The 27,750-nt window shown below is 38.9% G+C and overlaps 1 protein-coding gene across 2 annotated transcripts; it reads left to right on the forward strand.

Annotated features, from left to right (window-relative positions):
* The first annotated feature begins 5,535 nt into the window (after window positions 1–5,535).
* LOC126595551 (uncharacterized) lies at window positions 5,536–27,750 on the forward strand. Of its 2 annotated transcripts, none has more exons than XM_050261831.1 (2): window positions 5,536–5,684; window positions 27,012–27,750. In XM_050261831.1, the coding sequence occupies exons 1-2, from the start codon at window positions 5,576–5,578 to the stop codon at window positions 27,497–27,499; spliced, it is 597 nt and encodes a 198-aa protein (XP_050117788.1). In that variant the 5' UTR covers window positions 5,536–5,575; the 3' UTR covers window positions 27,500–27,750. The 2 variants fall into 2 exon arrangements, with proteins under 2 accessions (XP_050117788.1, XP_050117789.1); XM_050261832.1 differs by lacking the exon at window positions 27,012–27,750 and adding an exon at window positions 5,886–6,580.

Consider the following 27,750-nt stretch of genomic DNA (forward strand, 5'->3'; position numbering starts at 1 on the left):
TTTTGTTATATTTAATAAATACTCTAATTCATAGTTAATCATTGATTCACAGTTGTTAAATTCTACTAGTTGGCAGTGGGGTTGTGAGTATTATAAATAGTCCAATGTGTAATGGCTTTGTCCAGTGGTTAATTTGATAAAAAAAATATTAATACAAAACATTGCAGGAGCTCTGCTTCTACTTCATCTTCTTCCATAACCATTTATATTGCTCCTTGCAGGTTGAAATAGGGTGTTGTTGATAATTGCAAGTGTACAATATCGTCCAAGTAATATAATGATAAGTAAAGTGTCGTTCTAACAAAGATCGGATTAACCTAAATTTACTATTGCGATTGACTTCAAACTAAAATTAAATAAAAGAAGGATTATGATCACAAATTCAAATATGCAAAGAAATGAAACAAAAGTAAAAATAACAATTGATCGAACACGAAGTAAACGTGAATGAATTATAAAAGATTTATGTATAGAAGCACTAGGACATCAGGTTGCTCATTCTCAATCCCATCTAATCTCGTTATTCATATTAACATCAAATTATTCCCATGTTGCTAGCAATTATCCCTTGATTCGTCAATATTTCCTTTCAGAATGTACTAACCATGTTTCTAACTATCGACCCATGTTATGTCTAGCCACAAATATAGATAACCGAAACCCTTTACGCTCAATGGGTAATTGTACGATACTACACAAATTATAACCAGTATGTCTACTTGATTATGTAATTCATGGTAATTGTTATGAGAAGCAATCTACTAAACTCAACCTGTCAGTCACAATTTAGTTATTCACACAAATAATGGTCAGTTATTTGATAAAAACGAAGCACAAAAACAATTACTCAACATGAAAATAACTAAGATTAATATAAAAATAACGAGAATTATATGTTCATGATAGGAGTACACCCTAGTCCTAGCAAAATGACTCAGTTCATGATTAAACTGCTGACAAACATGGATGAATTCGATGACATGGAATAAATCTTGAGCTCCAACTTTGTATTTGAGTGTGTGTATGCGCTGGGAAGTCTTGGAGCCTCTGTGGAGTTGTAAAAATGGTAGCCTGTATGTGTGCGCGAGACGATGAATAGGCCCCTTTCAATTTATGTTGTGCCTTTTATATTCTCCCCTTCTCTTCCCTTTTTGTCCCGAAGCTCCAGCCGTCAGGAATTCACCCTAATCCCATTTAGAAAAGGAGAGCAATACCAATTTGGATTGGGAAATTAAAGAACTCTGGGCGCTTTCCAATTTACACAAGTTAGGCAATTTTGTACTTGCACAAATCTCACACAGCAGCACCTCACTTCGTTCTTCTTTCGTGCTTTCCTTGTAATTCTTCTCAAAAATCCATTTTTCTCCAAAATATAATTTCTACAAAATTCACACAAAACACATCAAATCCAACTATCTTATATCAAAACACGAGTAAATTAATAGGTAAAAGAGATGCAAAATATACGTATTATGTCAACCTAACATAGGGCACTGAGATTTAGGCTCTATCAAGGCCTAAAAATGGAGGCCATGGTTGAGAGAAATTGGATGAGGGACGGCTATGGTTGAGGGAAATTGAGCGGCTAGGGTTTTTTTTGTTTTTTTGTTTTTTTTTTTTAGAGAAGACGAAATAAATGAGAGATGATGGAGGAGAGTGGGGTGAGCGGCACTGGGGTAGAGAGAGCCAACAGCAGGGGCATAGAAAGCCAATGGCAAAATGGTAAATAAGTTGAAATTCACCCCAAAACACTGTTCATTAGAACAATGCAATTAGATTCCATACTTTAGACTAAAGTAATAGCCCATAGACTTGCAAGGTTGAGTTTGAACTTTGACAATTCTGTAATTTGGTTTAATGAACCTCCTAATGTAATTTTTTATTTTCTTGATGAGGATAGTACTACTGAGTAATTGTTAGGTGGGAGATGTTGTTTTTCTTTTCGCTGGATTGAAATCTCAGCAAGGTTTTTATCAAAGCACATGTTAATGTATTACTTTCATTATCAATGAATATCATAACTTTTTCTAAAAAAAAAAAATTAATCATAATTTTTATTCAATTAAAAACAATTTAAAATACCAATAATTATAAAAAAAAAATAAAAAAAAAACAATGATTAGAAAAACCGTATACCTAGCAACGTGAAACTCCTCTGGGTTTTACGACTCGTCTGGTTTCAAGTCTCCTCCTCCCTTTCCTTTCTCTTTCATGGTCATTGTCTTCACCTCGAGCATCTAAATCAATTCTACTACTACACAATTCATTGACGCTGCACTCAAAAGGCAAAAATAGTTGAATGGGGTTTTACTCATATCTCTTAAGTAGACGTCAATTTCTTTATTAGATTTGTTTAAATTGAAGGGCACACGTTTATATTTTTATCATGACATCATCTATGAGCGCTAAATCTCAAAAGAATCCTTTCTAGCGAAGCGAATTTAAAGTTTTATTTGACTAAAACCGATTTGATTGCAAATTCAAAGCTCCATAGATTATGTATTAGTGAAAATTCGAACATCTTGTTCAATATATTTTAGAAACACGCTTAAACTGAAGCGAATTTAAAGTTTTATTGGACTAAAATCGATCTGATTGCAAAATCAAAGCTTCATAGATTATGTATATGTGAAAATGTGAACATCATGTTCAATATATTTAGAAACACCCTTAAACTGAACCAAAATTGTTGTTTGGTTCGGTCCAATTTGATATTTTTTTAATTTTAAGTTCAAATCAATTTAATTTTGGTTTAATTTTTTCAGTTCAACTTGATTCGGTTTGGTTTTTTTCATTTGGTTTTTCATTTTACTTGAATATTGTTTTTCAATAAATCAAGAATTAAACCCAAAACAACAGTGAATCGTATCGAACATGAAGGCCCAGTTCATCCCGAAAACCAAGAACTAAACCTTTACATTCATCATTGCAACTAAACAGAATGTCATCTGAATTCATATAGCTCATCGAAAGTGAAATGTACACATACAAAATGGCATCTAAATTCATAATTTCAATAATAATCATAAAATTCAACTCAAAACACAAAGATTCAAGCTGAGATTAAAAAACAGCATCAATCTGCAGCAGCTAGAAAAGGGTCGCATGCGAGGGTGACTAGGTGAGACATGAGTGAGTGAGTGAAATTCTTCCCCAAATCAATCTTCTGCCTCATATTTCTGACAAATTAATGACGAACTCACAGAATTAAACAAAACTCACTTGGCCAAATCCAATGAACTTGCAAAGGAGAACAAATCTTAACGTTGAACAGTTAAGGATAACGAGAGAACTTACCTCGACGAATAGAACCGTTCTAGTGGCAAAGTCTCCACCATGGTCAATGAGACAGTGAAGCACCGTAAAGCTGTGATTTTTCAAAGAAATTGGCAAGTGAGTTCCCCAGACAGAGAGAGAGGAGAGAGAGAGGAGAAGGATGGGAATGAAGAGGAGAATGAAGACCTTTCTCTCTCTCTCTCTCTCTCCTTCAACAAAACCTTAGCCAGCTACCTTTATCGCAGCCAACCTCTGGCTATGGCTGGAGGTCGATGGCAGCTTCCCTCCTAGCCTTTTCTCTCTTCCTCTTCCCCCATCTTCCCCATCCCAGCCTTCTCCCCCCTCGTCATACATAACCTTTTTTCCCCCCGAAATCACGTCGTCTTTCACCTACCTCTTCTCCATTCTCGTGCTTCTCTCCCACCATTTTGTATGCAGCATTCCTCAGATTATGCCTTGTACCCTGATCCGGGCCATGCCCTTTCAAGATTTTTTTGATTCGGCGCTGGCTTTTCTTGGTGTGGCGTGGATTCGGGTTGTAGGTAGGTTGGATCCACCTTCGTCAACTCTTTTACAGGTTGGTGTCACCTTCCTCGCCTGGTTTCTATGGCTGCATTGACGTGTGCACTCAGATATGGCGACTCGGCTTAATCTGGTGGCTAGGCTTGTGCAACTCGGACCTGGTTGCCCCACTGCCTATTGCAGCTACCTTTTGGTGCTTGATGTGTGCATGCTTGTACCTCACTCTGGCGAATTTGTAGGCGGTCTTGGCCCGAGTGCCTTGTCCCCCTTTTATGATGAGCGGACCAACGGATCATTTCTCGGAGTGGTGTAGTTTTTTTCACTCACCTTATGTGCACTGTGGTGGCGCTATTTTTTTGGCTTTATTAGTCTTCACCTTTGTCCGATGTGTTTTGTAGTCTCGTCTGTCAATGATGGACTTGATGTGGTCTCGCTCTACAGCAATGACTTTACGTGGCCTTGTTATTCAACGATGACCATTGTGGCTACCTATATTGCTTTGTTGCGACTATCGTTTATTGTGATAGTTTTGTACTAGTGGCACTTGTGGTAGTTACTAGGGGTTTACTCTTATTTGTCTATTTGCGCAAATTCACTCTAGATCAATTTATTGGTCACTGGAGCTATGTACCTAATGACACCCTTGTATTTGTTTGTGTTGATTAATAAAATACCATACTATCATTTGTTCGAGTTAAGTTTGATGTCCCATTCGAATTTTTTGGGTTTTCATTTTTTTTAAGGGGCTTTTAGATCTAGCTCTAAAAATATAGATGATTTTAAGGAGTGAGTCTAGTTATCTAATTATATGTTTTTATTTCTTTTATACTCATTTTATATTTTTTTTTAAATATTAAAAATCAATTAAAATCTTCTAATATCAAGCATTTTTCAACTCCAAAAAATCTAACTAATATCTTATAACAAAAAAAACTAATATACTAACATAAAGTATCTACAAAACATTCTTATTTAACTCAAACAGCAAATATATGAATGTATATTATACATGTAAGCGAGTTATGAAACCTAACTAAAAAGTAGGAAAAAAAATAATATACCTACAAGCAAAACACATTAATTTGTGACACGCTGATTATAAAAAAGAATCTGTCATATAAATACATAAAAATAATTAACCTGTGATATAGGTTGATTATAAAAATTAAAAATAAAATCTATAAATGAGGTTTAAAGCGGGAGGAAGAGCAAGAAATAACAAGAAAAATTAAATAAAGAGAAATAATCAAAGAGATAATTAGGAAGAAATTTGATTTTTATAATAAATCTTATTATTGAATAGATAATTATTGATAATAAAATAATTAAATTCAAAGAATTGGACTTATTTTAATAAATTTGACTATTCCTACTATTGGCTAAAAAATTGGACTTATATATTAAATTTCCTTTTTTTAAACCCACATTTAAGTAGATGGAGAAACGATTGATATTTTATTTTTAGATAATGATAGGGAGATTAATTTTTTTAAACAAAATGATGTGGTTGTTAATGATTATGTTATTACTTAAGCGTTGATTAACGTGTTTATTTTTTTGGTAACACATCATTTAATTTTTCAAATATGATTTTGATTTAAAATTTCCATGTCCCTAACATTATCCTTGATTTTTATGAAGAGCAAGACGGTCAAATGACGTGGAATAAGTTGGTGTATATAAGGGTAATTTCATTGTTTTGTCAAAAGCGTAACCCTAAAAGGTAAATCTCCAAACTCATGCAATCTCTCTGAGTCTCTCTCGCACAGACGAAGCCATGATCCGGGTACCCAGAGACGAAGCCAAGCGCGGAGGCAGGGCCAATTGGCTCGCGCGATCAGAATCCGGGCGGGGGAAGAATCCAGCCCAACCGGCGGAGCTCCGAGGTGATATCTGGATTTGTCTTGGTGTATATATATGCCTTTGGTTTCTGTTTTAGGGTTTGTAAATTCTGCATATTAACCAAAAATGTTGCAGCTTAATTGCTGTTAAACCCAAAATACAAGGGTGCCCTGCTCCCTTAATTTCACCTGTTAATTAGCTGAGTAAATATATCTAGTATTAATTAATTTATGTGCAACAAACAGATGAGAAGAAAGAAACAAAAGCTGTCGAAAGCTCTATGAGTAAACTCCAACTTGATGATGGTACTCCTACTTCAAAGAAGAAACGTTACCGTGAGTCTAAGAAATGCCATTCTCAGAATAAGCATTGTGCAATTTGCCTTATGGACGGCCACCACCAATATCTGTGTCCCTACCTGAAAAGTGTCCCGTTGGGCGTAACTGAAGTTGGAAGGGGCTATATACTAATGTGTAGGACTTGTGGTTTTGTGGGTAACGTCTGCCGTCATGGCCGCTCTTATGCTTGTTTCTATAGGCGTTCTGAGGCTCTGAAAGATGACTACCCAAGCCACGAGGAAGTCGAGCAAATCAGGGCAAGACAGAGACAAACGGCTGAAATGTCCAGGGCACGACTGGAGAGAGGTGAACCATCCTTATTGGATGATACCTCTTCCGATTCCTCTTCTGAGATATAATCGTAATGAAGCTTAGGATTGGAGCATGCGATGGCTGCAGCTGTTGGATTGCCTTTTCTGTTCATTCACTACAAGAAAACATGGCTTAAGTGTCGACATACATTCGTCACGTAAACATGAAAATTCGTCACATTTGATTATATGTGATGAAAATCCAACGTCACTATGTTCGTCACCTATACAGCGTCACCTATAGTTCATGTGACGAATTTTACATTCGCCACATATTTTTAGTATTTGTTATGCCAAATTCGTCACTTAATAATTTTAACTGTGACGAAATAAGCGTCACAAAACATAAAAGTTAGTGACCTATAAGTTCGTCACATAACAAATGTATAAGTGAGGAATTTATTGTCACCCAATTTGATCCTAGAATGCTATGGCTAAGAATAAGTGAGACTGAAAGTGTCACATATTCCTTTGACATGTGGCGCAATTTGTGTCACATGTGTCAAAATCATAAACCTGTTAAAAACAATTCGTGACGAACCAATTACCACACATTCCCTGCTTCGTCATCTAGAATTAGAATTCATAACAAATATGAGGCAATACTTTAGTTAATCACATTTTATTGATCAATAAGTTAGATTACATCCAATACATACACCAACTGTGTATCTCAAAAGCTAACATAAGCATCCTAACACCTCTAAACATATTGAGATGCTAACAAGATTCTAAGGCATTAAGTCGGTAACAAAACAGGTATACCGTGTGCATATTTGAAACCAACAACAAAATACATAATATAAGTTACCCGCCATGTCATGGTCTTTAGTTCATCACATGTATCATTGTCATTTGAAAGATCACCATCACTACCTCAAGTGCTTCTTGAATACTTTCTCCTTTAACTCCATCCTTATTTTTCTTCATCTTATCCTTACATAATAAAAGAGAAGAAAATAAACATTGGTGTCTAGAGAATAGCAGGTGCATTGAGAATTTGAATAACAAAAGAGATGAAAATAAGAATTGAAGAAATAGAAGAACAAAACATAACAGACGAGCCTATCTAAATTACACAATGAGTTTTATATGTACTTTAATTTCATTACCTTACGAGCCTTCCTTGCATGTTGGATGAAATGGTTTTGCCCCTCCCTTGTGGTAATACTTTTGTTTCTTACAATTATATGAATTTTGCTTGAAAACATCCTACATTAAAAGGCCATTAATTAACAAGAAAAACATATCTAGTTTCATACCATAGACTACTTATTCACTGTAATTTTAAAACATTCAGCTTTTATAACAATCAAATTGATATCACTACTAATGAAGGCTAAATTGATGTCACTACCTCTGGAGATGTTGTTGGTCCGCCCTTGGCTTGCAATCCTTTAGTTGTGCTATCATATCTTCATTTTTCTTTTGCGTATCTGATTTCACTAATTTATCATAACCTAGTTAGTGAGTTATCAAGACTCCAAATGTCAGGACTAGATAATCTACTAACAAAAGATAAAATTCACAAAAAGCTACTTAAATTATAATTAAACTTCTAAACCAATCTGCGATTGCAAGAATATGAAGATCTGCCAAAATTTAATAAAAACCCAACTCCAACACCATTCCTAAAAAACAATAAGACCAAAATCTAACTTAGTATAGAAAAAAAAAGGTGAATAACATATTAGTTTTCCCAATTCAATTTCCTTCAAAAGGTGAGCTCTGGAAGTTGTGGCTATCACTTAAATTACCAAGTATGTTGATAAAGTGAGATTAAGATTAAAATACTGAAAGCAGAACAACCCCAAAACTTGCAGAGTATAAAACCTATACCGACAACATCTTGGTTAAAAAACACAAGCAAGAGAACTACCCTTGTCAAAAACCATGACCAACCTGTAAACAACACAATCACAACAAGTCATCTAGCAATCAATCTTCCTTAAATTACGAGATTAGACTTATTAGAGAATCCCATGGAAAGAGGAAACATAAAATCTGGCAACATCAGTCACCCCATATCGTCTAATATCCATATGCAGCATCAGTATGTAGCATCAATCACTCCATATCGTCTAATATCCATATGATGCATCAGTATGCAGCATCAGTCATATGCAACATCAGTCACCCCATATCGTCTAATAAGAACTAAGCAGCTGAAAATATATATAGGAGAAATATATGTGTTTCTTAAATCCTTCTTTATATAGTTTTTCATGGTTTTCTAGGACTACAAATAATAACACCAATAAACAGAAAAGACATTGCCACTAATAATCAGAAGAAAGAAAATCATCTATGATGGGGGAAATCATTTTGCTTGCCCAAGAGACCATTTTCAATCTTTTTCAAATGCAGAACACTTAAAAGAATTATGGTTCAAATTTCAGAGCAATTCAAAGCCAAATCAAACAACTTTCCTTTTCAATAAATGGTATCATCAACTCAAAATTTGTTACCTTCAATCACCATGTAAAACCAATAAGCCCAGAAAAAAATACCAACTTGTAAGTTCATAACAAACAAAAAATTGAAATAGAAGGACCAAATAAAACAACTTATTAAAGCCTCCATATGTGCAAATAAATCATTTGAATAATCCCCAACGATTATCCAGAATAAAAGAAGAAATTCTTACAAGTTTCTTTGCTAAAGTTATTGATTAATGTTCCTTCCTTTAGTTTTTTTTGTTTGTAAATTTGTGAATGTAAACCTGCAAGTTCCAAAAACAAATAGAAAAAGCCAGGGATATATATATATATAAATCTAAAAATTAAAATCCAAATTTTACCCAATTAGAGTCCTTGAAAGATGGATGAAGAGGTCGAGGGCTGTTAGCGTGCTCAATTTGGAGGCAATTACCTGCAGATCCAAAACCCTAAGTTAAAAACAATGATAAAAATTAAATTCGTTAACCATTTGGCCACATAGTAGTCTCGTAGGCATTGAGAAATTTGGCATAGATTTATGTAGTTGGTGGAAAGGGTTTCTATGGTTCTTGGGTTTTCGGTGGTGGCGTAAGAAACTGGAAGAAGGTTGAGACGTAACAGGGTGTGGATTTGGCTTGTTGGTTGAATTGGTCTCTAGGGTTTTTGGTTGTGGAGTGTGATAGACAATGAATAGATGAGAGATGGTTTGAGCATTTGGCTTAGAAGATCCTGGTAATGTCACGATAGAGAGAAAAGAAGATTAAGAGACGCGTCGGTTAGCTTGGGTCACAGTGATGAGAAATGGGAGAAGTCTGAAAGACAGAGAAAGTGAAAGTGAAAGATAGATGGGCTTTCTCAAATTTGTTTAATACTTTACTATGTTTCTTTTTTCTTTTTTTTTTAATTTATTTATTGTTGGAAAAGTGATGAATCACTTTTGTCACCGAGAATACACATATGTGACCCTTTTGCAATTCCTCACATATCATACTTCGTTAGGGCGCCATTGTTCCTCGCCATAGATTTTAGTAAGGACTTCAAAAAATTTGTCACCACTTTTTCATCTTAAAAGATATAAAATAATTTTAAGTGACGCTTATGATTTTCGTCACTCCATTCTAGAATATGTGATGTCTTTATCGTCACCTAAGTGTTCTCAAATTTCATACCTAAAAAACTAGTCATGCGTGACGCTCCAAACAATTCGTCACATATAGAAAAAATATGTGATGAATTTTTGGGCGCCACATAAAATTTGGTCACCTATTCCATGTTTTCTTGTAGTGATTTGTGGCGGATAGATACTACGTTGTTGGTTGTTTTCTCATGTGTTTAATTTACTTTCTTGGAATAGCTAGCTACGCCTGTTGGTCGGATTTCCTTTGCTTGTAGCCTTGTACTGCTTGTCTTGGAATAACTATGAAACGAATCAACTGCTATCAAAGACTAATCCAATACTACAACCACAAAGATATTGGAATTAATATTCCTAACATCAATGAAGAAATGGGACTAAGTTGCCTATATGCTTGCCTAAATTCTTCCGAAAGTTATCTGCTTTCTATCAATTGTATGCACGCATATGCATATTGTTGATGCACAAAATCAGTGAGGACTTTGGTCCAACAGAAAGTGTTAAGTTTGTGACCTTCGTTAGATTGCTTCGGTCACTAGTGTGGATAAGTATATAAATGGATAAAGACAAGGAAGCAAACACAAGATGTACGTGGTTCACCCAGATTGGCTACGTCCACTGAGTAGAGGAGTTCTCATTAATTGTGAAGGGTTTACACAAGTACATAGGTTCAAGCTCTCCTTTTGTGAGTACTAGTGAATGATTTAATACAAATGATATTAGGAAATATTGTGGGAGAATGATCACCTTTTATAGAAGAGAGTTTCTAGCTTTGTTCTGACATTGACATGTGTCGTGTTGTGATTGGCTTCTGATGTTGACACATGTCGTACTATGATTGGCTTCTGATGTCGACATGTGTCGCGCTGTGATTGGCCTCTTGGTTTGAGTGAAACTCTTCTGGGTCCTTGACGGTATAACGTTGACCGGTGCTCTGAAGTTTCAGGATTGGTTAAGTATGGTACAAACAATGCTCCCCTAAGTTCCCGAGTGAGAGAATCTCCTCGATTGGGGACTTACAAGATCCAAGCCGCTGAGTAATCACAAAACTTCTAAGTACCGAAGTGTGGTATCGTTTTCACTTGCCTTATCTGTCTCATAGATAGATGTGGCATCTTCTCTGGAAGTACTTTTCCTCCATCCAGGGGTGGTATCTTTAACTGGTGGAGATGCACAAGGTAATGTATCATTTTCACTTGAAGGTTACTTGTAGTTTCAGGCTTGGTCAAGTGCGATACAAACCATGTAGTAAGAGTCCCCCAAGTCGCCAAGCTAGGAGATTTGCTGAAAGAGGTGACAGACAAGGTAAGCAATCAGAGTTCCAAGCAATCAGACCCAGATCAGAAGTTTGATTTCGAGTTCCGGCTCATTGTTCTCATTCTCCCTATCTTGCAGGCAACAAGAAGGATAAAGAGAAGAAAAATGAGAAGAGATGATATGAGATACTTTTGCTTTTGAAGAAGTAACTTTCCACAGGCTTATTCTTGAACTGGGCTGAAGGGTTTTCTGGTTTCCTCCAGAGTATAAGGCCGACTCAAGAATTTGAGGGTCAAAACAAGTCCATCAAATCAAGAGTGCGTTCGACCTTGATGATATGTGATACTTTTGTTGTTGACAAAATAATAGATGAATCGCCACGTGTTCTGTTGCGCTTGTCTCCACATGCTTCCTTGTATCCTTCTCACTTGCCCTATTTGTTCCTCAGGTAGATGTGGTATCTTTTCTGGAAGCATAAGATGTTGAAGATGAGTACTCGAGAGCAATGCCAGGTAAGTAATCTGGCAAGGAGTTCCAGGTAGTCAGTTCATAACTGGAAGCTTGATTCCAAGTGCTGACTGATTGCTCTCTTTCTCCTTGTCTTGCAGGTAAGAACAAGGCCAAAGGAAAAGACAGGGAAAAAGCATGATATGGGATACTCTTGTTTTTAACCCTGATGATATGAGATACTCTTGCTCTAGTGTGGCTTGTTTGCAGAGGTATTATTGGGGGGAAAAGAAGCTGAGTATTTCGAGAGACTCTGCTGAGAGTGCCCTCTCGGATGTGAAGAAAAGTTAAGCATTTTTTTTATTTGCAAGTCTACCTGGCTGTGGAGGATGAAGGTCGACATATATAGGAATTTTCCCAACAGCGAGTGGTAACATTGTTCCTTTACCCTTCTCGGTCATAGCAATGTAGTGGGAGCTGCAAGATTCACGTGTTTTAACTTTGTCGAGCACTTTGAAAAAGTGGTCTGTGGTATCTGGAAAGCTGATGTTGCGCGTGAAGATTGCAGACAAGCTTTATCCAAGGAAATCTGGCTCTCGAAGTTCAGAGAGCGGTGCCTCTTCTGTTTTCGAACAAGCAATCCTGTCGGTGATCTGGCTCTCGAGATTCGAAGAACGGTGCCTCTTCGATTTTTGAGAAATCAATCCTGTTGGGAGTCTGGCTCTTGAGATTTGGAAAATAGTGCCTCTTCAATTTTTGAGAAAGTAATCATGTTGGGAGTCTGGCTCTCGAGATTCGGAGGGTGGTGCCTCTTCGATTTTTGAGCAAGTAATCCTGTTGGAAGTCTGGCTCTAAAAATTCAGAAAGCGATGCCTCTTCGATTTTTGAGCAAGCAATCTTGTTGGGAGTGTTTTCTCGAACGTGAGTAAAGGTTGGGCATTTTTGCCAGTTTGCCTTGCCACGGAGCACGGAGGTTGACACACATAGGGACTTTTCAGTTATCAAGCAGTGGTGATGTTCCTTTACCCTTGTGGGTAATAGTAGGGTAGCTGGACCTTCAAAATTTATGTGTCTAAACTTTGTCAGAGATCTTTGGCAAAGTTATATGTGGTACCCAATGAGCTGATTGCGTGTGGAGATTGTCGACATATTTTACTCAGGAAAATCCGTTTCTCGAAATCTGGAGAGTGGTGCCTCTTCGATTTTTAAACCAACGGTCCTGTTGCCCTTTATTTTTGTACTTCAGATATTTATTGGACCTCATTCTTCCTTCATCATTTCTGAAAATGTCTGGCCTATTCGACCGTCGTTTTGACATAAACTTTGGTGAAAAGGCAGCTATGTCTCCTCAAGACAACATATGACGCCCATCCTTCTTATCCCCTACTGGTCCTCTTACCGTTGAGGACTCTGTGATGAAGAATGATATGACCGCTGCGGTGGTGGCCAGGAACCTTCTCACTCCCAAAGATAACAGACTACTTTCCAAACAGTTTGATGAGTTGGCTGTTAAGGATTCTCTAACTTTCAGTGTTCAGTGTGCAGGTTCTGTGTCTAATATGGCCCAACGCCTATTTGCTCGAACCCGCCAAGTTGAATCATTGGCGGCTGAAGTGATAAGTCTCAGACAGGAGATTAGATGGCTCAAGCATGAGAATAAATAGTTGCACAGGCTCGCACATAACTATGCTACAAACATGAAGATGAAGCTTAACCAGCTGCAGGAATCTGATGGTCAGATTTTACTTGATCATCAGAGGTTTATGAGTTTGTTCCAAAGGCATTTATTGTCTTCGTCTTCTAGGGCTGTACCGCGTTATGAAGCTCCAAATGATCAACCTTCAGTGCCTCCTCCTTCTGGGTTCTACCCAATACTGAGGCTCCGAATGATCACCCTCCGGTGCCTACTCTTACTAGGGCTCTGCCGACTGCTGAGACTTCTCCTGAGTAACCTTTGTGAAGGCTCCCTCTTGTTTGTTTATTTTGATTCATGTATATGTACATATTTATAACTTATCAGAGATATCAATAAATAAATTTTGCTTCATTTCAACGTATTGTGTTAAATACACCAAAGCTTTCTTCACTAAGTTCTTTGAATTTTTTCTTTTGTTGAAGCATGTATGTTGAAGCTTTGTGAGTGAAGCATGTATGTTGAGGTAGTGATCCCTTAATTTCCCGAGTAAGGAAGACTTCTCGGTTGGAGACTTGAAAAATCCAAGTAACTGAGTGGTCGTGAGACTTCCGAGTATCAAGGTGCAGTAGCATATGGTAGGAGTCCCCCAAGTCTCTGGTCGAGAGAGTTGACGAAAGAGGTGTCTTGCTAGTAGCCAAGTTTCCAAAGTAACAAAACTTCACCATTTTCCCTTCTAAATGGTAGCCCAAAACTCCTCCTTCATATATATTTGTTATGAAAGTTGTTAGGCCCAAAGAAGAGAAGGCCTAGGCAATTTTTTTTTTTTCGAATTTTCAAATTTTTTAATTTCGGAAAAAATATATATATATATATATATATATATATATATTTAAGCTTTGTAGATGAAGCTTTGAGGTTGAAGCTTTGTTGGGTACCATGAATTGATTTTGCTTCACACTATCTTGATCAAGAGTGTGTGAAGCTTTTGTAGGTGAAGCTTTTGTGTTGAAGCTTTTGTAGGTGAAGCTTTTGTGTTGAAGCTTTTGTAGGTGAAGCTTTTGTGGGTGAAGCTTCTGTGGGTGTAGCTTTTGTGGGTGAAGCTTTTATGGGTGAAGCTTTTGTGTTGAAGCTTTGTAGGTGAAACTTTGTAGGTGAAGCTTTTGTGTTGAAGTTTTGGAATTGAAGCTTTGGAGTTGAAGCTTTTGTAGGTGAAGCTTTGGAGTTGAAGCTTTGGAGTTGAAGCTTTTGTAGGTGAAACTTTGGAGTTGAAGCTTTGTAGGTGAAGCTTTTGTGTTGAAGCTTTGTAGGTGAAGCTTTTGTGTTGAAGCTTTTGTTGGCACCATAAATTGGTTTTGCTTCACACTGTCTTGATCAAGAGTGTGTGAAGCTTTTGAGAATTGTGGTTGCCCTCCATTGATGAAGCTCTTGTTGGCACCATAAATTGGTTTTGCTTCACACTGTCTTGATCAAGAGTGTGAAGCTTTTGAGAATTGTGGTTGCCCTCCATTGATGAAGCTCTTGTTGGCACCAAGAATTGTGGTTGCCCTCCATTGATGAAGCTCTTGTTGGCACCATAAATTGGTTTTGCTTCACACTGTCTTGATCAAGAGTGTGTGAAGCTTTTGAGAATTGTGGTTGCCCTCCATTGATGAAGCTCTTGTTGGCACCAAGAATTGTGGTTGCCCTCCATTGATGAAGCTCTTGTTAGCACCATAAATTGGTTTTGCTTCACATTGTCTTGATTAAGAGTGTGAAGCTTTTGAGAATTGTGGTTGCCCTCCATTCATGAAGCTCTCGTTGGCACCAAGTGTGTGAAGCTTTTGAGAATTGTAGTTGCCCTCCATTGATGAAGCTCTTATTGGCACCATAAATTGGTTTTGCTTCACACTGTCTTGATCAAGAGTGTGAAGCTTTTGAGAATTGTGGTTACCCTCCATTGATGAAGCTCTTGTTGACACCATAAATTAGTTTTGCTTCACACTGTCTTGATCAAGAGTGTGTAAAGCTTTTGAAAATTGTGGTTGAACTCCTTTGATGAAGCTAATATGTTCACCTCATCCCCCTCTCATTTTTTCGGATTTTTTTTTCTTTTTTTTCGGATGTTTTTTTTTTCTTTTTTTTAGGGGGAGAAGGGGTGCTGTAAGTTTGAAATTTGAAAACTCCCTAGCTTGTGTGGAAGTTTGAAGACTTTCCATGTGGGGTTTTCTCATGGTTTGAATTTTGAATTTTGAATTTCTTTGGCCATGTTGAACCCTATGAGAATGATAAGTTTCCACTCTTTTCATTGTCTTCATTTGCTCATTTTGTAGTGATTTTTGGAGACATAGTGCTCTTATAGCTGAGAGGGATTCCGACATTGCTTTGCACCATGTTCAGGTTGGTAGTCTTCTTCACTAGATCGCATGCTTTCATTCTTGTTGAATTGTTTGAGTGTTCATGTATTTGGTTGAGAACATAATGAACTGATTGAGCTTTTCTCCATGCCCTAGGAACTTCTTTATGTTTCGATCTTTCATGTGGTGATAGATTTTGTTTTTGTTTGTTGTAGATGTCAGAGTCTGAAAGTCCTAGTGATGAGGGCTCCCCTAACTCTAACTCTAGGTTTGAGCTTGCAATGTTTGAGTCTTGTACAAAAAATTCGAGATTGGGTGATCTTCGCAATTGTCAAGCCTTAACCAATATTGGTTCTTCCTCCTTCATGTCAGTGGGTGAGGGGGTTGTTTGTGACGCCATGCCCATATTTCGCTCTGAGTTCACAGCAGACCATTTAGTGCAAAACTTGTTAGATAGCGAAAAACAGCTTGAGGCCCTAAGGTAGTCATGTAGTATCCCCCGTAGTGTAAGAATGCGTTTGGTGCATCATGAAGAATTGTCCTCTAAACCGCCCAATGGTCATGTTATGTTCTATACCCAGATATTATTGACTTTAGAGGTGAAGCTGCTTGTGCACCCATGGTTGTAACGGATGTTGTCTTTCATTAGATATGCGCCTGGGCAACTCTACCTTGGTTTTTGGGATACCTTGATCGGGTTTTATATTATTTGGATAGAATGTGGGTTAGGTGAGCCTTCCTTTCATCAGTGGCGCTACTGCTATAAGATGCGCCCGGTGAAAGCATGCACTAGGTATGCCGAGTGTGCATGTCAGAGTGAGAGAGAGTGTATTATCTTTGGTAAGAAAAATGCGTACTGCACTTGGAAAAACCGTTGGTGCTTTCTTTATAATGATTGGGAGTATGCTAAAGGTGTCATGCCTGAGCGACATGTTCCTACTCACTTCCAAACTGTAGGTTGTAATGTATCCATTGTTTGCATTATTTGCTATTTGTTGTGATTTTCTCTTGCTTCTAACATTTTTCTTCGTGCAGTGACGCGAGGGACCATCAAGCCGTCCGAATGGGAGCTAGCTAACGTAGAGAGGTGTTGAGGGTGCCCAAAGAGGATAGACATTTAGGCAAGCTACGACCCTTATTTCGAAAGTACGGTTTCCAGCCCCTAGTGTCGGAGTGCAAAAGACGAGCAAGTAAGTTGTGTCTTTCATTTCGCCTCCTCTTTCTTTTACAAAGTTGCATTCCTTACTTTGATTTTTCTTGTTTAGTGGAGAAAATGGGCAAGAAAGGCAAAGCACCCATGTTAGTTCCCGTAGATGACATTTTGTTTCACAAGAGAGCTCGTAAGCACTTGGTAAGGCCAACCCCTAAACCTAAGTCGCAAGAGAAGGTCCTCAAGATTGCTGCCTCAAAGAAGGCTGAAGTTGAGGTCATCGAGTGTGCTGTTGCCATAGTTGCAGGGGATGAGAGACGACTGCTCCCTCCTCTTCCTACCATCAATCCTATATTTCCTCCAACCATGGAGTCTACTGACCAAAAAGGTGGCCTTAGCTCTAGCCGTAAGAGAAAGTATAAGGAAGAGGTTGGCAGCATTCATTGGAAAGACTTGAAGGTTGCCATGCAGCCAAGTAGTTTTAGGTATGTCAATAATTTCCTAGTAAGATGTCAATCCACTGTTGATGAGCTTGGCGAGACGCTAGATGAGAACGAATCAGATCGTGACTGGATGATGAGGCTATCTTCTTATGTAAGTGTTACTCTGTCATTTCTTTGCTTTCTCCCCTCTTTTTCCTGGTAGTGACGATCATCTTGTCATGTAGGTCATGACCGAGTACGATGACAAATTACGAAAGGTCAAGCGGTACAAGGCAAAGTTTAAAGAGAATAAGCAGCTTGTGAATGATGCCAAAAAAACGAGCCAAGCTTTGGCTGATGACATCCGCCTTAAGGATCAAAACTTTAAGAGTTTAAAGAGGCAGAATGGTGAGAACGTGAGGCTCAGGAAACAATTGGAAGCAACTAAGGAACAGTTGGAGACAACCATCCTTGAGGTTTCCAAGGTTAAAGGGGAGTTGGATAGTGCCTTGGTTGAGGTTTCTGGACTAAAGAGAAGTATCCCGACTGAGAAGGATGCTGCTATGCAGGAGTTCTTAGGTTCCCAGGCCTTTCACGATGCCTTTAGACCTCATTGCATCCGGGCGGCTAATTTTGAGAAAAGGAAATAGATGGTCGTCCTTGAGCGTTACGACAATGGAAGCATTATCCGAAAGTACCATGATGAGATGGATGAGTACCTACAAAAAGGTGAAGCCTTCATCCTCGTAGTTGATCCTAGTAGTGATGATGACTCTGATAATGAGGCTAGTATCAGTGAGCAGTCTCAGGAGAGTGAAAATGGTCCTAAAGATGCTGAGGAAGGTGGTGATGGCGATGGGGTTAAAATGTAGGGTGATATTGTCAGGGGTTCGGTCTCAAATGAGGATGACTCGTAGTGCCCTTTTTTTCTGCATGTACTCTGGATGTACGAGTTTGTTGTTTGTGTGGCATGTGCCATGTACTCTAGATGTACTAGTTTGTTATTTGTGTGGCATGTGTCATGTACTCTGAATGTACTAGTTTGTTGTTTGTGTGGCATGTGCCATGTATTCTGGATGTACTAGTTTGTTGTTTGTGTGCCACGTGCCATGTACTCTGGATGTACTAGTTTTTTGTTTGTATGGCATGTGCCATGTTGTAAGCCTGAGAGCTTTTTATTTATGGATGCTTACGACTTTGCGCCGTATAGTTTGATGTTAATTACCAAGTATTTGCACTATCATTGATGAATGCCTGGCTATGTTTGAGCAAATCCTTTGTTTGGATATAAGCCATAACTTGGGTCAGATTGAACGAATATACTGTAGAGTTGTTCGTTTATTTGTATAGTCTTGTTGACATATACTTAGACTTTATTTCCTGTTGGGAGCATTCATGTTTAAGCTTTGAACCTGAGTGTTTCATTGCTAGGAATGTAAGAGGATTAGGACCGAGTTGTCTAAATCACCTCTTTATTGAATTCATGACAAATGGTCTTCGTTACATAGGATGCCGAACAGCTGAAGCTTAACACTTGTACAATGTGAGTTTACTTGAAATAGTACTTCAAGTGATCAGTGTTCCATGGATGGCCAAGGGTCTTGCCATCGGAGCTTCTAAGCTTGTAGAAGCCAGGGCGACTGATGCCAACAACTTCAAACGGCCCATCCTAGTTTGGACTAAGAGTTCCTTCACTCGGGACTCTGTCGCAGAGTAATCTTTTCATCAATACCCAGTCCCCCACTTTGAAAGAACGAGGTTTGACCCTTGAGTCATAGTAGTTGGAGATGCACTGCTTGTAGGCGACATTCCTCAAGTGAGCCTGGTTTCTGTGTTCCTCGACTAGATCTAAGTTGAGGGTAAGTTGTTTGTCATTTTCGCTTTGCACGTAGTTCTGGACTCGGACATTGCTTGCTTAAGCTCAACTGGGACAACTACCTCTGTACCAAAGGCAAATGAGAATGGGGTTTCTCCTGTTGACGTCCGATACGAAGCGCGGTATGACCAAAGAACTTGGGGTACAAATTCTGGCCAACAACCTTTAGCCTTGTCCAAGCTGGTTTTCAAAGTTCGCTTGATTATTTTGTTGATGGCTTCAACTTGTCCATTAGACTGGGGATGAACTGGGGAAGCAAAATATAAGTTGATGTTGAACTTAAAGAACAACATCCTGAACTTATTGTTGTCGAACTGTCGCCCGTTGTCAGTGACTATCGCATTGGGAATGCCGAATCTGCAAAGGATGTTCTTCCATACGAAGTCTTCTATTTTTGCCTCAGTAATGGTTGCCAAGGGTTCTACTTCGACCCACTTTGTGAAATAGTCAACTGCAACGATTGCATAGCGGACCTTGCCCTTCCCTGCAAGCATTGGGCCGATCAAATCAAGTCCCCATTGGGCGAAGGGCCAAGGGCTGAGCGTAGGAGTGAGCGGCTCGGGAGGGGAGTAAGGAATAGTTGCATAGCGTTGACATTTATCACATAAGCGGGATATTCTGATGGCATCTTGGTGGAGTGTTGGCCAGTAATATCCTTGGCGAAAAGCCTTGTGTACTAGGGATCAAGATCCAGCATGATCTCCGCAGACTCCTTCATGTATTTCCCGAAAGACAATTTCCGCCTCCGCGGGCGTAAGGCATCTTAGGTATGGTAGGTTGAAACCCCACTTGTAGAGTTGGTCGTTAATGATCAAGTAACGGGTATACTTGTATCGAAGCTACTTAGCTTGGACTTTGTAATTTGGAAGGTGCCATGAGCAAGGAATCTATAAATCGGGGTAATCTAACTATCCCCCTGTTGTAAATTACACACTTCCGTAGCCATGGTGCTTGGTGCTGCAAACAATTCGACCTGAATTTTTCTCCTAATATTGTCTTCCACTGTTAATGCGAGGCGAGCTAAAGCATCTGCATGACTATTTGCCGCTCGAGGAATTTGGGTGATCTGGTAGTGGAAGTGTTTGAGCAACAATTGTGTTTGTGCCAAATATGCTACCATGGAGCTATCCTTAGCGTTAAAGTTGTTGGTGACCTGGTTAACCACCAATTGGGAGTCACTGAAGATATCAATTTGTTTAACCCCAAGGTTTTTGGCCAAACGTAAGCTTGCTATGAGGGCTTCATATTCGGCCTCATTGTTCAACGCCTTGAATTTGAAACGAATAGCATACTTCATCGCCACTTTGTTAGGGGTCCTAAGAACTAGTCCTGCTCCACAACCCTATTGGTTGGACAAGCCATCAACATATAGACTCCATGCTGGGGTTGTTGGTTCTATTTTCTGAGTTTCCGAGGGTAATGAAACCATTTCTTTAGGCGTAGAAACAATGTCAACAGGATATGTGAAGTCGATGATGAAGTCTGCCACTGCTTGGCCCTTCTCAGCTGGCTTTGGTTGGTAGAAGATGTCAAACTCACCCAATGATATTGCCCATTTGATCATTCACCCTGAAATGTCAGGACTTTGGAGTATCTGTCGAATAGGATGATTGGTAAGCACGATGATGGAGTGTGCTTGGAAGTAAAGGCGAAGTTTTCGAGCAGTCATGACCAATGTTAAAGCCAATTTCTCAATGTTGGAGTATCGTGTCTCCGCATCTTGTAAGGCCTTGCTAGCGTAATAGACAGGTCGTTCAACATTACCATCATTTTGAATGAGAACGGAACTTACTGCTGAAGCCGATACCGATAGATAGATAATGAGAGTGTAACCACCCTCAGGTTTGGAGAGCAGAGAGGCTTTACTCATGTAGTCCTTGAGGTTTTTGAATGCCTCGGCACATTCATCAGTCTATGTAATGTACTTCTTACTTCCCTTGAGTGCTTTAAAGAAAGGAGCACATCTGTCTGTGGCCTTAGAGATGAACCTAGTTAAGGCTGCCGCCTTGCCAGTGAGGCTCTGGATGTCTTTTGAAGTTATTGGTTCCTTCATGTCGAGTATTGCTTTGATTTTCTCGGGATTAGCCTCAATGCCTCATTGGCTTATCATGAAGCCTAAGAATTTGCCATAGCCTACGCCGAAGGCACATTTGTTGGGGTTTAACCTCATTCGATACCTCTTCAGAATGGTGAAAGTGTGGTTGTTAAGCATTAGCTAGAAATTTCTAGCAATGCCAAAGTTGGCAAACTTATCTATAAATAGGTGAGGTGCTAAGCTATGTGATGTAACAACCAAGAGAGCAAGTAGTGAGAAATGAGAGTGCCAAGTCAGAAGTGAGAAGTGAGAAGTGAGAAGAAGCAACAAAGCTTCTAAAAGTGTTTGAGTGTTTCCTCTTGTACTAAGTTTGTGAGTGAATAAAAATCTTGTGTAATAGTTTGAGTATTATTTCTTTCTCTTGTCTATCAATTTCGCTGCATTACATTCTTCTTTGTGAGATAAACATCTCCAAAGTAGTGAAGTCTTTTTAAGCCCCAACAAAGTGGTATCAAAGCTATGGCTAGCAACGTTGTGGCAGCCTTCCAAGGTCCAGTACTCGACAACAACAACTTTGATAATTGGAGTATCAAAATGAAGGCCCTTTTGGGAGCACACGATGTATGGGAAGTCGTGGAGAAATGCTACATTGAGCCAGAAGATGAAGCTACTCTGTCTCAACCTCAGAATGAGAGTTTGAAAGATTCAAGAAAGAGAGACAAGAAGGCTTTCTACCTCATCTACCAAGCATTAGATGACAATGGTTTTAAGAAGGTCTCGAGTGCAACCTCTGCCAAGCAAGCATGGGAGAAGCTTCAAACCTCTTACAAAGGAGCCGAACAAGTGAAAAAGGTTCATTTTCAAGTATTAAGAGGTGATTTCGAATCTCTACAAATGAAAGGGTCTGAATCAATATCTGATTATTTCTCAAGAATCTTAGCCGTATCCAATCAATTAAAAAGAAACGGAGAAAAGTTAGAAGATAATAGAATTATGGAGAAGATACTACGCTCGTTGAACCAAGTTCGAGCACATTGTTGTGACGATTGAAGAAACTAAAAACTTGAAAGAAATTAGTATAGAGTAATTAATGGGTTCACTACAAGCATATGAATAGAAACATAAGAAAAGGCAAGGGAATGATGAGCAGCTCCTCAAGACACATGTCCAACCAAAGAAGAAAAAAGAAAAAAGAAAGCTTCGACAACGAGAAAAGCCAGTATGGAAAAAGTCGTGGTTGAGGTTGCGGATATGGACATGGACGTGGACGTGGTTGAGGTTGTGGATGTGGACATGGTTGGATCTTCAACAACCATAGCAACTACGAAAGAGGAAGAAGCTCAACAAAAGGTCATGGAAGAGGACATTCAAACTTAAGGTATGAAAAATCTCAAGTTCAATGGTACAATTGTCAAAAGTTTGGGCATTATGATTGGGAATGTAGAGCTCCAAGCAACAGACCTGATGAGAAGGTCAATTATGTGAAAGAAGAGAGAAGAGAATGGCATTGTGCTACTAGCATGCAAGAACAATGATGGAGACAAAGACTATACATGGTACCTTGACACCGGCGCCAGTAACCACATATGCGGAAGAAAAAGCATGTTCGTAGAGCTCAATAAATCGGTGAATGGCAACATTTCTTTTGGAGACGAATCCAAAATACCCGTAAAAGGAAAAGGTAACATCCTTATTCCTCTGAAAAATGGCGGTCACCAATTAATTTCAAATGTCTACTACATGCCCAATATGAAAAGCAACATTTTGAGCTTGGGTCAACTCTTAGAAAAAGGTTATGATATTCATATGAAAAATTATAGACTTTTTCTTAGAGATGACAAAGGAAGATTAATTGCCAAGGTAAAAATGTCAAAGAATAGGATGTTTCCCATGAACATTCAAAACGATGTTGCAAAATGTCTCAAGATATGTTACAAATACATATCCTGGCTTTGGCATCTTCATTTTGGGCATCTTAATTTTGGGGGACTGGAGTTATTGTCTAAGAAGGAGATAGTGAGAGGCTTATCGTGCATCAGTCACCCTGATTAAGCTTGCGAATGATGTTTACTTGGGAAACAGTTCAGGAAAAGCTTTCCAAATGAGTCGACCACAAGAGCCCAAAAGCCACTCGAGCTCATTCACATTGATGTGTGAGGTCCAATAAAACCAAGCTCTTTGGGTAAAAATAATATTTCCTTCTCTTCATTGATGATTTTTCAAGCAAAAGCTGGGTGTATTTCTTGAAGCAGAAATCAGAGGTATTTGGAGCATTTAAGAAGTTCAAAGCCGTTGTAGAAAAAGAAAGTGGTTGCAAGATCAAAGCCATGAGATCTGATCGAGGAGGAGAATTCACTTCAAAGGAATTTCAAGAATTCTGTGAAGCTAATGGATTTCGTTGACGTTTGACAGTTCCAAGATCCCTTCAAGAAAATGGTGCGGCGGAAAGAAAAATTCGAACCATCCTCGACATGGCTCGAAGCATGCTCAAAAGTAAGAGATTGCCTAAGGAGTTGTGGGTAAAAGCTGTAGCATGTGCTGTCTACCTATCCAATCGGTCTCCAACAAGAAGTGTGTGGGGAAAGACTCTACAAGAAGTATGGAATGGAAGAAAACCAGGTATCTCTCATCTAAGAGTTTTTGGAAGCATAGCCCATGTACATGTACCAGATGAAAGGAGAACCAAACTCGACAACAATGAAAAGTTCATCTTCATCGGATATGATTCAAATTCAAAAGGCTATAAGTTATATAATCCGAACAATGGGAAGACTGTGATCAATCAAGACGTGATGTTCGATGAAGAAGGAGAATGGGATTTTTGCTCTCATGCAAGTGATCTCAGCTTCTTTCCTCAGTTTAAAGAAGAGAATGAACAAGGGATGATGGAGCAAGCAAGAGAGGTTCAACAAGAATCCACTACTCCACCTATTTCACCAACATCAACCAATCATGGTACTTCACCAGGATCATCAAGTGGGAGCCTAAATGAAAGAAAAGTACCACGCACAAGAAGTATACGAGATCTCTATAAGGTAGCTGAAAGACTTGATAATCATATGCTTTTATGTCTCTTTGCTAATTGTTAACTAGTCGACTTCCAAGAAGCAGGGCAGGATACTAAGTGGAGGAAAGCAATGGATGAAGAAATTGAAGCAATTCAAAAAAATGATACATAGGAACCCGTTATTCTTCCGAAATGACACAAAGCCATCGGAGTCAAGTGGGTGTACAAGACAACGAAAAATGCCAATGGATAGGTTGAAAGATACAAGGTGAGACTAGTGGCAAAAGGCTATAGTCAAAGAGCCGGAATCGACTATAATGAGGTATTTGCACCTGTTGCTCGTTTGGAAACTATATGATTACTAATTTCCTTGGCAGCTCAAAATAAATGGAAGATTCAACAAATGAATGTGAAGTCCGTTTTCCTAAATGGAGTCTTTGAGGAAAAAGTCTACATTCAGCAACCATCAGGCTATGAAAGTAAAGGACATGAAGACAAGGTTCTGAAGCTAAAGAAAACCCTCTACGGGTTAAAACAAACGCCACGAGCATGGAATAGTCGCATCGACAAGTACTTCCAGGAAAACAATTTCACCAAGTGCCCCCATGAACATGCTCTCTACGTCAAAGTCAAAGATGGAGATATTTTGATTGTGTGCTTATATGTGGATGATCTAATCTTCACCGGAAGTAATCCAAGCATGTTTGAAGAGTTCAAGAGAGTGATGACCAAAGAATTCGAGATGACCTACATCGGGCTGATGGCATACTACCTAGGCATTGAAGTCAAGAAGAACAAAGAAGGCACTTTCATCTCCCAAGAAAGCTACACAAAGAAGATACTGAAAAAGTTCAAAATGGACGACTACAAGCCCATAACCACACCAATGGAGTGCGGAGTCAAACTAACCAAGCATGACCAAGGAGAAAGGGTAGATCTAACATTTTTCAAAAGTATAGTTGGAAGCTTGCGCTACTTGACTTGCACAAGACCAGATAATCTCTATGCTGTCGGATTAGTCAATCGCTACATGGAGAATCCCACAGCTACACATTTGAAGACCGCCAAAAGAATTCTTCGATACCTTAAAGGTACTATTAACTTTGGCTTGTTCTATTCAAATTCTGATAACTACAAACTTGGTGCATATAGCGACAGTGATTGGGCAAGAGATTCCGACAATTGAAAAAGCACTACAGGATTTGTGTTCTTCATGGGAGACACTGCATTCACATGGATGTTGAAGAAGCAACCAATTGTCACTCTGTCTACCTGCGAAGCTGAATACATAACTACTACCTCATGTGTTTGTCATGCAATTTGGCTGAGAAACTTGCTGAAAGAATTAAGCATGACACAAGAAGAGCCAACAGAGATCTATGTTGACAACAAGTCTGCAATAGCTCTAGTAAAGAATCTAGTATTCCATGACAGGAGCAAACACATAGATACCCGCTATCATTACATAAGAGAGTGTATTGCAAGTGGAATACGTGAAGTCTCAAGACCAAATTGCGAACATATTCACTAAGCCACTCAAACAAGAAGACTTTATCAGACTGAGGAACTCAATCGGTGTCACAAGACAAGAGTAAGGGGGGATGTTGAATTGTAATCTTGTCTTGGCCCAAGACAATTAATCTGGCCCATACACAAAGAAAGATCCATGCACATACTTGAGAGCTCTAGCAAAGTTCAAGTTGGTGGAATGCATGCATAAATATCTAAGGCTTTTTGTAGAAATATCTAGAATCTTGTAAAAATGTGTGGTTGTTAAGCATTAGCTAGAAAGTTCTAGCAATGCCAAAGTTGGCAAACCTTGCCTATAAATAGGTGAGGTGCTAAGCTATGTGATGTAACAACCAAGAGAGCAAGTAGTGAGAAGTGAGAGAGCCAAGTGAGAAGTGAGAAGTGCGAAGAAGCAACAAAGCTTCCAAGAGTGTTTGAGTGTTTCCTCTTGTATTAAGTTTGTGAGTGAATAAAAATCTTGTGTAATAGTTTGAGTATTCTTTCTTTCACTTTCCTATCAATTTCACTGCGTTACATTCTTCTTTGTGAGATAAACATCTCCAAAGTAGTGAAGTCTTTTTAAGCCCCAACAATATATTGTCAGATCTGTAACGGAATGGAACGCTGAAGATTTCACATCATCTGTGAAATTCTGTTGTATAACATGAAGCGGTGAAATTGAATATGGTTGACTAATACTGTTGCTAAAATATTGTTAAACGCAGAAACTCTGGCGTAAGTTGATAGAAAGCATCAACGATCGTCTACTCTTGGGCTGTTCACATCAGCATTTTTTTTTCAACTTCAACCAAGTATATCTCTAATTGTTCAGTTAGTTTTTCGTACGTACTATTATTATAGCTAGATTAGCAGTCATGTTCTCCTAGACCTCAGGTTTACAGAAATCATGGCCACCCACCGTTTGATCTTAATCCAACGGTAATAAGGCCAAGTACTGATGGCACAGTACATTCTATCTTCCAAAATTTTGAGCCTGCTAGAGTGACTCGAATAGGAGAAACCCTCCAAGTCTGAGAGTACCACAAAATTAGCATCAGGTTTTTCCAACTTCCGTTTTAACGTCACTCTGCCACAGAAAGTAGCTAGTGAATGAAGCTGAAGCCCAACCGGCTGTGAGATTCGAGGTGAGATCCGGATTTGTCTTGGTGTATATATATGCGTTTGGTTTCTGTTTTAGGGTTTGTAAATTCTGCATATTAACCAAAAATGTTGCAGCTTAATTGCTGTTAAACCCAAAATATATGCGTTTGACGAAACATATCAAACAAAAAATTGCTGTTTTTCGTCACTGTGCGAGAATTACCCTTAAATTAATTACATGCCTAGTTTTTTGTTTCGATAGAATTCCCTTTTTATATTGAAAATATGTATCTATTTTTGGTGGCTCTCTTAATTTGACCTGTTAATTAGCTGAGTAAATATATCTAGTATTAATTAATTTATGTGCAACAAACAGATGAGAAGAAAGAAACAAAAGCTGTCGAAAGCTCTATGAGTAAACTCCAACTTGATGATGATACTCCTACTGCAAAGAAGAAAAGTTACCGTGAGTCTAAGAAATGCCATTCTCAGAATGAGCATTGTGCAGTTTGCCTTATGGACGGCCACCACCAATATCTGTGTCCCTACCGGGAAAGTGTCCCGTTGGGCGTAATTGAAGTTGGAGAGGGCTATATACTAATGTGTAGGACTTGTGGTTTTGTGGGTAACGTCTGCGGTAATGGCCGCTCTTATGCTCGTTTCTATAGGCGTGCTGCGGCTCTGAAACATGGGTACCCAAGCCACGAGGAAGTGGAGCAATTCAGCGCAAGACAGAGAGAAATGGCTGAAATGTCCAGGGCACGAGTGGAGAGAGGTGAACCATCCTTATTGGATGATACCTCTTCCGATTCCTCTTCTGATACCTCTTCCGATTCCTCTTCTGATTCCTCTTCTGAGATATAATCGTAATGAAGCTTAGGATTGGAACATGCGGTGGCTGCAGCTGTTGGATTGCCTTTTCTGTTCATTCATGGCGGATAGATACTACTTTGTTGGTTGTTTTCTCGTGTGTTTAATTACGTTCTTGGAATAGCTAGTTGCGCATGTTGGTCGGATTTCCTTTGCTTGTAGGCTTGTACTGCTTGTCTTGGAATAACTATGAAACGAATCAACCGCCATCAAATACTAATCTCACCAGAATTGTTCAGTTAGTT

This window comes from Malus sylvestris, chromosome 13, assembly GCF_916048215.2.
Source record: "Malus sylvestris chromosome 13, drMalSylv7.2, whole genome shotgun sequence".
Lineage (NCBI taxonomy): Eukaryota > Viridiplantae > Streptophyta > Magnoliopsida > Rosales > Rosaceae > Malus > Malus sylvestris.